At 43.3% G+C, this 13,885-nt stretch overlaps 1 protein-coding gene and 1 long non-coding RNA gene across 2 annotated transcripts; one reads left to right on the top strand and one right to left on the bottom strand.

Annotated features, from left to right (window-relative positions):
- Window positions 1-528: 528 nt before the first annotated feature.
- LOC130167291 (solute carrier family 25 member 44-like) lies at window positions 529-5,176 on the bottom strand. Its single transcript, XM_056373304.1, has 4 exons — window positions 4,993-5,176; window positions 3,238-3,906; window positions 2,938-3,065; window positions 529-2,423 (listed from the first exon to the last, which is right to left on the bottom strand). Exons 2-4 carry the CDS (start codon window positions 3,863-3,865, stop codon window positions 2,232-2,234), a joined length of 948 nt encoding a protein of 315 aa, XP_056229279.1. The 5' UTR covers window positions 3,866-3,906; window positions 4,993-5,176; the 3' UTR covers window positions 529-2,231.
- Window positions 5,177-5,265: 89 nt separating this feature from the next.
- LOC130167353 (uncharacterized) lies at window positions 5,266-8,526 on the top strand. The gene is made up of 3 exons (XR_008827282.1): window positions 5,266-5,378; window positions 7,352-7,378; window positions 7,493-8,526. It is a non-coding gene; the product is annotated as an uncharacterized LOC130167353 (long non-coding RNA).
- Window positions 8,527-13,885: the final 5,359 nt, after the last annotated feature.

A 13,885-nucleotide genomic window follows, 5' to 3' on the forward strand; every position in this document is an offset into this window, starting at 1 on the left:
TATCTGTTGGTCTCTGGGCGCGTTTATTTCCAGGAGGGAAAGTTTCAGGATGGAGGGAAAGATGTGAGCTTTAAGAGCTTTGTCTGCTCAAATCTATTGTCCTGTTTGTGGAAATAGAGATTTTTAAAACATATGTGGGACTTACTTTGGTATTTTTTTGGTATTAATTGGTGAAATCTGACTTAACGTGTATTTTTTTGAAGTTATCTCTGCAGCTTTTTTCTCTCTTATGCAGTTATTTCTCCAGTGAGGTAAAACTTTCATTATACACCGTCAGTTTTATTACAAAACACGCAATAAGTTTCCTGTATATTGTGAAAAGAAAATTGCAAAATCAAAACTGCTTCAGTGCCTGAAGAATCGTACTGAGTGTAACAGGGCTGTTCAGGGTTATATCGCCCAACACGACATCTGCTAATCCAATCATTTTAATTATTTAAACATTTTAAAGACAACATTGAAACTACAAATTAAAAAGAAATCATTGAAAACAAATTATTCTGCCTGAAACACAGAAAAAACACAAAGTTAACTCGGCAGTCGTGATGTTTTATTGAGCAAACAGACGAGACGACACGAGCCGTGAAGCCACATGTATCCTGTACACGACAGTCGAGTTCTGGTTAACGCACTCGCACTCAAGAGTTGCTGAAAGCTGCGAAAAAGAAAATGTAGTGGATCTAAACACAGACATGATTTTAGTTTTGGTAAAACAGGCCTTTAAAAGATGAAGATGAAGTGAATCTACGAGATATTCCAGAGTTCATCAGGGATCCCGTTAAAGTTTGTGACACATTGGCCTGAGCACATTTATATAATTTAAGAAAAGATTACGGGACATTATGGCTTCATCTAAACAAACTTTCAGAGGCTGTTGCTTCTCTTCTTTCTCTATGAAAGTAGCTTCAGTGAAAACATCTGGTGTCATATGGAAATAATTCATTAAAAAAGGAAAAAGATCAGTTCTAAAAACTGACCACAGCTGATTATAAATATGATTTACCTTTCCCAAAAAGCCACTAACGCAGTGATAAAAAAAAGCATCAAAAAAAGCCACAAAACTCAGTTATTCATATTAAAACAAATGAAAAACAAACTTGACAATGTGAAATCCAAAAAGCAAAAAGCAGACAATAAAATAAATTAGGTAAAATGCATGAAGTTATCCACACGATTTACAGGAAATATACAATCACATTTTGTGCTGAAAAGGATAAAAACATTTACATTATTGCACTAAAACATTTACTGTCACAAGAGCAAAGTCTTATTTCTGCTTCTGTCACTTTCCCTCGCAGGGTTTAACTGGGAGTCGTCCACAGTGGTTACCAGTGTCAGCCGTTTAATAACCGGCTCGCTCACTGGAATATTTCTACAGTAAGACAGAGGACTAGTATGTTACACAAGGTCTGATGAAATGCATGTGTAATATTTGCATGGAAATGGTCGAGTCATTTATTTTGACTGCACATATAAACCCACGAGATAAAAACTGCCACGTCACAGATTCTAACGCCTATTGTTCTTCTCTTGCACATTCAGCAGCTAAAAAACAAAAAGCGACTTCGCACTGATGAAGGCGGCAGTTTAAAAAGGCCAAGAGAGAGGAGCTGCGGAACGGACACGGAAGCCAGTTTGGTGAGTAAGGGAATAAAAACTCGGGGAGAGATTTGTTTAAATGCTGATGTGAATGCGTCATCGTGAGTTATACAAGCTTTTCTCCAAACCCCTGATCAAAACCAGGTTTTTAATGCGCTTGGCTTCGGTCGCACGACACAAACTACCCAAGATAATAACGGTCAATTCCACCTCTCTTCACTGGAACATGATTGTAGAGTGTCCGACCAAACGTAGAAGATTGATCCTATAATGTTGCATCAATGTGTCTGCATCTCTGCGGGTTAAAACAATACTGCAGTCACCGTTTCTGTTCGCACTAAAAAGCAAAAACCCTGTAGAACCAGCGACACGAGCGAACTGCGAGTGAACTGCGAGCGAACTGCGAGCCTGGGTGTGACTTCTAATCTGTAAATAACATGTTGGTATGAATGGTCAAATACACATTTAAACACAGTCAGGGTTTTTAAAGGGGGCCTGATTCCATTTTGTTCCCCGGCTGTTATTTAAAACAAAGCTTTCCTTTCATCCGGTGCTTTCACAGGAAGTCTAATTCGGGGGCTGAGGGGCTAAAATGGCACATGGTCCATATATATCGTGTGTCCCGGTATCTTCTACCAGTGTCTCGAGTCCACCAGCTCCGGTCGCAAGCTCAGTTTTTTTAGCGTCTCGTAGCCGACCACCATGACGATGGCGGTGGGAGTGGATGAAATGATGCGTGCCGACAGTCCTTTGGTCAACCCCCAGAAACCCTCCTCTTTGATCAGCTGTCTGAATGTCTCGATGACCGAAGTCCTCCCTTCAACCTGAACACACACACACACACACACACACACACACACATAAATGTTTCAGTCCTGTTGTGTTTTGCACATTTTAAAATCCTTGAAATCATGACTTATTCACAATAAATAAATAAGGGTTTCATTTTTTGTTATTGGTCTAATCATGAGCCGAACATGAAAAAGCTTTGGTCACTGTTAACTGTATGTCAATTCTAATTATATGCAGATTTTAATGTAAGATTTCAGATTAAAGAGGTGGATGAATGTCGGGGGAAAGACTTACTTTACACACACATACAGAGAAAACTGACTAATGAGAAACATTTATTCTTTCCGCTGTTGAAACACGTGACTAAGCATAATGGACGGTTCACTCTGAGGCGCTTTTCTAACAAATAACTAACCAAAAAATCACATTTGTTGACACTTTGAACACCATTAACTACATATCATTAAGCTCTAAGCTTCTGGTGACATCTCCAAATGTTTTACCTGGATGCAGTATTATTACAGATGTACGGTAAATGACGGTTACCTGGACTCTGGCTCTGACCACATCCATGGGGTTAGTGACAGTGGAGGCAGTGGCAGCAGCTAGAGGTCCAGCCATGGCTTGTAGAATCAGATGAGGGCAGTCACTGGGAGCCAGGTTAGAGAGTTGCTCTGTAGGACGTAAACACATACAGATGCTTTATTAACCACATGGAGAGGACTGGTGGGTTTCACTCTCACTACAGATGGACAGGAGCACTAGGAAGGTAGATGAGGCGTGAGGAAAACCAGTTGGTGCAGTGCTTCCTTGTGTTTCACAGAGACGGAGGTTCCAGTTGCTTACCAGCATAAAAGTGATAGAAAGGCCACCAGACAGCACTGTTCGGGATATAAGTGAGTAAAGACGCCACGTATCCCCTGTAGAAGCCCCGGAAACCGTCCACAGCAAAAATCTGAGCCATAATGTTCCTGGTTTGGCCGAACACCTTTTTGGGCTTTCCACCATCTGTGTTTGAGTTGAGCCGGAAGCGGGTGAGGTGCTCCCCTTGGCCCTGCATCATCAGCTGCTGAGAGACGACATCTATGGGAACGGTGATGCTCTGAGCCACCAGGGAGGCCGAGCCGCCCGCCACCAGCGACTTGACAGTATTGTCCTCAGAATAGTGGGAGACGTACTTCCTCACCAGCTCGTAGGTGGTTATGTAAGCCTGGCCTGAGATGAGTGTGAAGGTGTTGACCAGGAAGCCACGATACAGGCCTCGCACGCCCTCCGTCCGCAGGATCTTGAAGAAGGCGTCGAAGGTGCCGCTGTACAGCGATTTGCCCCTCTGCACCTGCAGCCGAGTGCGGATGAGTGTTGCCGGGTAGACGGTGGCCCGGATGGTCATCGTCATGAACACCCCAAAAGAGTAGAACTTCCTTTTGTCGAGGTCCTCCCACTCGATGATCTGGATGTTCCTTTTCTGCTGCATCCTGCCAGCTGTAGGTGCCCCCTCATCAGACTGATTCCTGCCTACTACAACAACAACAACAACAACAACAACAACAGTGTGGTCAGTAAAGTAGTTTTCACTGAAAACTGAATAAACTCCATCCACTGATGAGAATGTGGGGTGGAAACAAGAAGTATTTTGGATTGTAGTACTAGTACAGTAATATAGTAGAGTATAGTAATAGTACCAGTAGTTTTAGATTTACAATATTTAATACATAGCAGTTGTCTACTGCTGCTGAATTTACAGGGTCTAGGAAAACAAATCTATTAGATAGTAACCAATTACCTGGCCCCTGTTTACGTCCTTATTTAAGACAGGTTTAAAATGTATAAGGAGACATGCAAAAGACGCTTCAAATGACAAGTGACGGGGGGATTTTCATCTCATAACCAGCTTTTTATTATATTATTTATTTTTAATTTATTTGGTTTATTTTACTGCTGTCAATCCTGCAAACAAAACACACACTTCATATGTAAAAACAGGTTCAGGGTTGAGTCACAGTTTAGTAAAAACATTAATGGCCGACAGGATACAGAACTATTAATTATGTCTGAGGATGGCAGCAACTTGAGTGTTATATTAATAACACTAGCACTAACAATAATTATAATACTATTAACAATGATTATAAACGACATTACTATTATTATTATTATTATTATTATTATTATCACTGAACTTGTCATTTCTTTCCGCCCTCTTTGCTGTGAAAACCATCCTGTAACCTAATCCCGTCACGTAACTGCTACTTCTGATGGAGCAATATGATAATTATCTGTAGTTCTCTGTGGGAGAGTCGCTTTTCTGGTCACGCCACCGCTAAATATCATCACACCACTTTGTTCTTGACCCCGGTGACAACACTGCTCAGAGGACACCGTGTTCCCTAGTCGATGCGAGGTCACCTGGGAGCTACGGAAGCCTTCCTGTTTGAGCTAATAACGCATATTACACCGTAACAAAGCCAGTCGAACGATTATAAAAGCGGGTGTTTGGTAAAATATGCCGGTTGTGACCTGCTGGATGTGCTGGTGTCCTGTGTTAGCTTCCAGCGAGCTAGCTCTGAGTTACAAAGCGTTAGCACTGATGTAAACACTTACCTTTTCTGACAGATGGTTATTTCAGACTCATGTCCTTAATGTAATCCGGGTTTTAAACCTCATGACAACAGCTCTTTAAAATATATAATCCAAACTAACGTCGCTACGTAGCTGCAAGATTGTTTTAAAATGAGCTAGCTGCCCCTTAGCTAGTGAGCTAACTGTCTTCCTGTTCCCATTCAAACGCCATGCCTCTCAAACAACCAATCACACGCATGCTGCGTTCACGTCATATCGTGTAACCTGCAATTACGAATAAACGAGAGGAAAAACGTTCACGTCAGCAGAGTGAGAGATGCCGACAACACCGCTGACAGTCAGTTTGTAATCTAATTAGCTCATTTTATTGGAGCTACCGTATGTGGTTTCACTTGCTGCTACAAAACGTAAGACGACAAAAGAAGCTAGTTTAGGCTGTTTATCTAGTGTGGCTATAGGATTAGCAGCAGGTCTAACCACTTTGGGATTATGTATGGACACTCCCAAATCGAGAACAATGGGTGTTTATCTGTTTTCCCTATTCTGACAATATAGCATGATACTGCGGTCCAAACAGCCGTCATTCGTGTTTCCGTGGTCGCGGGTCGGATTACCGCCTGTATTTCGAGTGCGCGAGTGATGAGACGTTTACTGTCCTGGGAAGCTGCCGGAAATAACTTTTGAATACGATGTTACTAGAATACTTTAACATTATTATTCCCGGAAATGACCAGAACATAGAATCAAAATGAAGTTTCGTTTCATACACTAGTATAATATTGTCGGCCACTTCAAAGCTACTGTGAACCACACCGAGGAGTACTTCCGGATTTCAAAGTAAAAGGTGGCGTGAGGTTTCATTCATGCGCGATGAAAGATGAAAGGAAAAAAATCTCAAAAAACCTAATAATAAAAAATCTCCCATTTTCTTACATAAGTAGTTCAAAACACCTATACTGCTGGACTTCCAAAAGTACTATGAAGTACTTTTACTATGTAGTTTCTGAGCAATCCACAATTAAAGTCCTTTCCAGAGGAGAAGAATAACATTTTTCGCTTGGTTTTTGGTGTGGGATAAAAAACATTTATTCTATGAGTAGTTCATGGGCCTATAATTTATACTTAGTACTTCAACTTGAACAGTTACTTTGAAGTACATTTATTGTTTAGTTTTTGAGTAATCCAAAATCAAAGTCCCTTCCAGAGAACAAAAACAACCCTTTTCACCAAAATTTGATATGAGTTTAAAAAAAAAACATTTCTGTTATAGTTTACACTGGTGTGGTGAAGTGATTGTACTGGTAGTTAAAGTAACAGCAGTAGTCCCAGAAGCCGCTATCTGTTATTATTTCACAGTCTGTGGTTCAATGTAAACTGATTTCCAGAGGAAATGCTGCCACCATGAGGTCATGATGAAACTGCACCTTCATTTTGCTCAAGGCTCTTCTGCTTATACGAACATCACAGCTACAAAATAAAAGTCTTTTGTGATCAGTTTGATCATTAGAACTCAATCAGAATTGATAAACAGTACAGAGTGTTTATGATCAGATCTTGATGTTAAATAAATCTGACAACACATCTGATGTGATTTCTTAAAGAAAGCATTCATATATCATTTGTTATTATTATTGATTTATGTTCTCAAGCTTTAAGTTTTGCTTCACTTCCTGCTTGTTTCAGAGGATTTGTGTTCTTCTGTGTAGTTGTAGTTACTGACAGTGTTGGATCTGTAACTTAATCTAAAAATAAAGCATCAAAAACCAAGTCCAGTCCTGTGTCTTCTCCTAGATGTGCGTAATATCATCTATATTTTAATGCATGAAATCAGTTTTATTCACTGAACCTAATCAACAAATAGTATTTTTTTTTCATGTGAGGACAATTTATTTATTTGTGTGTTTCCACAGGAAAAACACACAATTTATGGGAAAAAGTTTATCATTTGTCTCCAGCTCAGTAGAAAAGAAAATTAAACCTTTTAGACAAATTAGAATCTTTTATTGCAGACTGAGTTGTCATAGATCAATCTGACAACGTAAAATAAAACCAAGGTGATTTATTGTTGACTGGAGAGCAATTTATTCCATTATACAACTTGGAGAGACAGACAGGGGAGAGCTAATGTTATTGCTGCGTTTACACTAATGTTTCATGTTAAGTTCAACAGTCCAGTAGCACTGAAGTAAGCTTCTAAAAGATAATTGCATTGGTACCAGATTAGCACATAATCAGTGATCAAGCTGTTCAAGCAGTTGATGTATATGTGAAAAATATTAAAACATGTTGGAACATTAGTGAGAAAATGATGAAACTGAAGAACTTATCACAACTGAGCCTCATCATCTCATTTCTTTCTCTCTCCTCTGTCGTGTTACAGGTTTCAGCTGCTTTACAAAGGAGGAATGTGAGATTTCATGCACTAGCACAATGTATATGACATTTATTTATAGTCATGAGCCTCTTATTTTCATTTTCTTCAAGTGTTACCACAGAACTGATGTTCATTTGCTGTGTTTAGATGGAACATCCGACCTTTAGGAGGGGCCCTTACGTCCTGCTCAGAGGGCTCTGAGGGCCTGTCCAAGATGGCGGCCAGGCACCTGCTGTCTCATTGAGGCATAGCGGTCCCAGCTGGAGGGGAAGCAGGATGTTCGCCCTGATTGACGCCAAGGTGATCCAGAGGATCTCCTGGGAGGAGTGGAGGCTCCACTGTCGGGGGAGGACACGTGAGGCAGAGGAGACGCTCCTCCTCATCCAGGATCTCCACGTCACCCTGGACGTCCCTTCGCTGCATATGGAGACTCAGAGGCGCCACCTCAGCTGCATTCAGGACCCAGCAGGTGTGCAGCTGTACACAGAGACTGGTAGACTGACAAAAGGTGGTTTCCACCTTAACCAGTTCGTCCCAGGTACATGCGTGTGTCTCAGGTTGTGAATAAGTATATTGTGTACTGGCCCGAACCCAGGCGCTGCAGCTAGGACCGAGCCCCGGTGGTAAGCGCTCCACCAGGTGAGCCACTGAGGCGCCACTGTTGATTTATATTTTTAATTCATATATATGTATTAGTTGAACCTGGATGAAACTGATGCAGTACAATGGAACAGGCCTGCAGTAAATCCTCCTTCATGAGGATCATGTTCAGTATTTACTGAATCTGTTTGAGAAGTGTTGGTTTATTTTAATGTTCATTGTGGAGGCTGTGATTGTAACTGTAGTAATGTTTAAGTGCACTGGGATGTACTGAGAAGTGTTCCTAATATTTTGTCAAATCTTATTCCCATAAATGGGATACACAGTGTCTGAGACCACTCTCCCCTGTAGCCTCACATGTTGCTCCACAGCAGCTCTAGTGTCGCTCAGTTTCATTTACAAAGGAGAATAAAAGGAGCCATTAAAAACACTGAATCGAGTCGTTTCTCCTGGTGAAATGAGAAACAACATTTCAGATAAAATAGAAACTAAAACGAGGCTGAAATGAGAATCTCACTTTTGTCTCCTGAACTACAGAAGATCAGACTTTGAGCAGTAAAGTTTTCCTCATAGACATTCAAAAATCTCCAGCCATGTTGAAACATGTTTTCCATATGTTCCTTTGAGTTCTGAACATATGATAACATACTTTCTGTTCAACAATCAACGCTCAGATAAAAGCTTGATTCCTCACTGAAACATTTATCTCTATCTGTATCAGTACGTTATTGTGCAAACAGTCTGAATGTAGATATATATCATGCATGGTGAGATATCAGCGTGGGGCAGCGTTTCATCCACACTGCAGACTTCACATTTTATGGTGCTGACACCAAACCTCTCCCAGTGAAGTCACACCGCGAGGAAAAGCCCGAAGCCAGTGGAAATTATTACAGAGACACCAACACGGCTCCTGTTGTCACGGTAACCAGAGTGTGTGATGCACACAACACTGAGCTCTCCCACGTCCGAGCATGAACCGGACCGGGTGCAGCCACTGGGTCGAGCCTCTGACCCTCCACAGTGTCCAGCGGGCGGACGTGTTTCCTGCACGCTGAGCTCATCAACACCTGGGACTCGTCGCCGGGACTTTTACAGCGTTCGCACACAGTCGGGCGGCAGAGGGAAAGAAACACGACATCATCAGCCAAAGGTCTGCCGGCCAGAGAGAGGGAGGAGGAACCAAATGATGTGGAGCACTAGTCTGGTTCCAGACAACTGAATCTCTGACCACGTGTTTCCAACAGGTCTGAGCTGTTGGAAATCAATCGTCATCAATTTTCATCAATTTTCAACAATTTTCAATTCAGCGTTGACGTGAATAACTGTAGAAAAAAGTCTTGGACAGTTGGTTGCACAAAACAAGACATTTCAAATCAAGAAACTTATGGTTAGTTGCAGAAAAATCAGCTCCTGAACCTTAGTTTTTGCCTCAGTGTGGTTTCTGTGGTTGCCATGGTCACAGAGCGAGTTCAACAGCATGAACTCAGACATCAGACATCCTCAGTGGGCCCTGCAGGGGCCCTGCGGGGCTTCGGTGCCCGGTTAGGGGACCTGGCCTGGCCGCTGGCCGACAGCCCGGCTGTGGAGGATTAATCCTGAGTGACCTGCTTCAGATCAGAGAGGAGAGAGAGGAGAGAGAGAGAGAGAGAGAGAGAGAGAGAGAGAGAGGAGAGAGAGAGGAGAGAGAGAGAAGAGAGAGAGAGGAGAGAGAGAGGAGAGAGAGAGAGAGAGAGGAGAGAGAGAGGAGAGAGAGAGAGGAGAGAGAGAGGAGAGAGAGAGAGAGAGAGAGGAGAGAGAGAGGAGACTCCTGCAGACGCTCTGTAGAAGATGGACTGGATGATCAGGGACGTAGAGGAGGACACACTCACAGGTTCACTCTTTCTATCATAAAGTTAGGCTCGGGGTTCACCCCTCAAAGCTGCAGGGGCTTCCAGTCTGACTCAGAGTTGACGTCAGCTGTTCTGTATTGGAGGCAGTGAACAGTAGGTACGAGTTGTTTGACCTCACCTGTGTGCGATGCTACCTGAACTGCTGCTGCTGCTGCTGCAGATCAATACGACCTCAGACCTGGCTGAATGTCAGGAGGTGTGGGCGTGAGTCTGGGGTCTGGCACCTGTCTGACAGAGGGTCCACAAGAGGGCGCTCATGTCAAATAAAGCAGCAGGAAACTCAAGACACACAACATCATGAATAAGACAAAGCGTTCCTGCACAGCAGTGTTCGAGGACAGTATGAAAAGCAACAGCCAAGTGGAATCCTTACGAGTTTCCACAGAGTCTGTCAGTGGAGATGAAGGATTTTCTTCCCTCCTAAACGTCTTCATTGAAACTTTCACCTCCTCACATGCCGTCCACATTCAGCTCTTCTCCCCCGACTGAAGGGAGATTTGCAGAAAATGCAAATTTATGCAGTGGGTGTTATTAAAATGCATCCGGCTAAAAAGAAAGAAAATATTCAGTGAGCGCTAATGTGCTGCATTATAATTTTAAAACTTCCCTTTGTAGTTTGCGTTTCATCAGGGCTGGGTGTGATGAAATGATTGTGACACTTTATTAGTGATTCATGTGGAGATGATAAGGGAATCGTGTGCAGATGGTTCGGTTTCATTACAGGAATGTCAGAGCAGCTTTTCATCTGACGCTCACTCAGTTTAACAGCCGCACTGTCCCGTTGTAGCTCGACAGTGAAGCAGACACGCAATCTTACAGTCACAATCCTGAAGATCTTCGTCATATCAAACTCCATTTATTAAACTATTTGTGGCCTTTTTTTATTTTCATTCTGCCTCTCTATAGCAGATTTCATCATCGGTGACCAGCCCGTCTCTCCTCAGCTGGGTTCAAATTACTTACACATGCACGAGGGATTCAAAGGAAACCTCACGGCACCTACTTCAACATAACTGTCAGTAATTTAATCTCATTGATCGAGGCCTCTGATCACTGATCAGGATCAGGTTCTCCTCCAGCAGGGCGACTTCAGAGGATGTGTGAAATTAAAACCTGCCTCCTACAAATCAATCAAGTTTATATTCGACTAATTTCCATCCATCCATTGGTTTTCAGCTGCTTATCCGAGGTCAGGTCACGGCGGCAGCAGGTCGAGCAAAGTAGTCCAGAAAGTAGTCCCTCTGCACAGCCACGTCTTCCGGCTCCTCCTGCAGGATCCTGAAATGTTCCCAGGCCAGATGAGATACATAAAATCCCTCCAGTGTGTTCTGGGTCTACTCCGAGGCCTCCTACCAGCTGGACGTGCCTGGAAAACCTCCAATGGAAGGCGCCCAGGAGGCATCACAACCAGACGCCCGATCCGAAGGAGCAGCGGCTCTGCCCCGAGCTCCTCACAGTATCAGACGCCCTGCAGAGGAAACTCTTCTCTGCCGCTTGAATCCACGATCTCATTCTTCTACGAAGCCAAACCGGCTTGTTGTCCCCGCAGCTGGCGAGCTCACCGGGAGGCGGCTGCTGATACTCTTGTGAGAAACCCAGTGCTACCTGCAAAGTGAAACCTCACCTGTTTAGTTTTGGGCCTTTTGAAGCGTGACACCGGGTCTCATGCTTCACAGGGAGCGGTGCGAATAGACTGTCCCATTTTGAAGGTTCTTTCCAGTGTGTCCTTCTTTACCTGGGCTCCAACAGGTGGACCCTTCGTGGTCCGACCTATCCCATGATTCATTGCATTGCACAACGTTAATGAAAGCAGACAGAGAGCCTGAGGATCACACTGTTAAATGTCAGTTTTGTGTTTCAGCTCAGTTCAACAGCTAACGGGAAAACTGTTCAAAGCAAGAGACTTAAAACCTCAAGTTTCTGTGAAAAAACAGTTAGGTGTTGTCAAGGTTGCTAAGCGACAGGAGAGACAGTAAGGGGGTGGGGGCACAGCTGGTGATGCAAGGCGAAAATCATCTGTCTCGTTTCGGTTCGGCCTTCGTGGTCCACGTCCTCTGAAGGATGGCGCCCATGAATTTAGACACAGTTTATGTATTTACTCCTTTGTTTTGATCTTGTTTTATGTCTTATTCACTTTGTAAAGTGTCTGTACATGATGTATATAACGTATACTTCAGCTAAAAACATCAGCGACTGAAGCATAAGAAAAGATCACGCTCAGTTTCCTGCTGCATGAGACACGATGTGTTTTACTTTATTAACTTCATCGTCATCGTCCAACATCACGACGTGATCGTAGCATTAATGCACAGTTCATGTGAAGTTCAACATGTTCAGCGGACAGTAACTTTCTGCAGACGGCTCGTTGTGCTTCTTCTCTTTTATAACTGCAGCTCAGTTTAAAAAAAACGCTCCTGACTCCGGAAGCCGATCATCTGAGAAGAGAAAATCTGTTCCTGATAAGAGGAGAAATATTCAGCCGAGTGGTTTCACAGAGCAGGACACAGTCTCCAGACTCAATAATTCATGCTTACAGAGGAGCGCTGAATTATTGAAGTGAGCTGTTAGTCCGACGATGACTCAGACACTGTTATTCTGAGAGCACGGAGCTGCGGCAGCGCCACGTTCCTCTGATCGCTGAGGAGCTCAGCTTTTATTTATCACAGCAGATGATGTGAGCGGGAAACAGGCTCAGATGTTAGAGAGGAGGAGACGTATGTACAGCGTGTGTTGGTTGTGTTTAATAAGCTGCAGGATGACACAGATCAATGTAAGTTATTGGTGGAGTGAAAACACAAGAGACGTGAAGAAGGATGGTTAGAAATAAGATGGAAACAACAGAACGTAGTACCAGTCAGTATTCATGTGGACTGAGGATTTACTTTAACGTGGTTATCCGCTTGTAGGAGCAGTTGACTGACTAGCCCATGTTTAGCAGCTGCGCTAACCGAGGGGGGGGGGGGGGTAATTGTCAGAGGTATAAGCCAGTAAGTAAATCATTGCACTTGAACTCACCTAAGGGTAAACCGTTGACCTTTGCACGGCCCCCTCTTGGCCCTGGGCCGGGGGTTATCGGTAAACTTTGACCCCTCCTGACTAGCTTCACTCCAAGACGCTGCTTTGATGAATGAATAGATTCATATTAAATCATTAATCTTGCATCACAATAAAAGATGAAAAAAGAAAGAATGTTTTTGATGGAAAAAGAAAAAATGACTCAGAAGTCGACAAACGTCCTGACGTCAGCGACAGCAGCACATTTCCCTCCAATCTCCGACCGGCTTCCAGAAGCTGTTATCTCCTCTGCAGTTACATAACAGCTGCTCCGCTCTGTGTTCACACTCACTGCTGCTGCTTCCACTGCTAACGGTCCTGTGATGTGTCTGATTCCTCTGAGCCCTTCATCACCATGAACACACACACACACACACACACACACACACACACACACACACCGTCCTGCTGCCTCAAATACTCATTACAGCACCGAATGTAGATTAATCCGCCGTTGAAAATAGTCCCCGACAAATGCTGGATTTCCTCCTGTTGGTTTGATAAAAGCCACATTGAGCAGCTGACTGAGACTTTTAAAAATCAAATTATATATTTATGAAGTGTTTTTAAATATTAAGTAGGAACCAATGAGCTCCGAGCAGAGAGCCACAGACCGTGCTGAGTGACGGACTAACACTCGGATGTTTTGAGTCCAAACATGAGATTATAGAAATATCAAATATCGCTTTTCTTTTCTTTTCGAATTAACTACTCAAATATAAATGTGATTAATAACAATATAAATTATAAAATTATTGATGATGGACAATTTCCACAACGACTTTTACTTATAAAAAAATAAAAGTTGCTTTCTCTTTCATAAGTTCATGTGTTGACTCGGACTGGAATCCTGCAGCTGCTGTTATCTCCTCCACAGATCTGACCCCTGCAACCTGCCGTACTGCGATCCCTCCACTCGACCCGGCTCAACCCGGCGCTGGTATGTGAGTCTGCGGAGACAGACGCCGCCGGGGTCTGAGGCTCCAATTAACCC

Source organism: Seriola aureovittata, chromosome 1 (assembly GCF_021018895.1).
Source record: "Seriola aureovittata isolate HTS-2021-v1 ecotype China chromosome 1, ASM2101889v1, whole genome shotgun sequence".
NCBI classification, from domain to species: Eukaryota; Metazoa; Chordata; class Actinopteri; order Carangiformes; family Carangidae; genus Seriola; species Seriola aureovittata.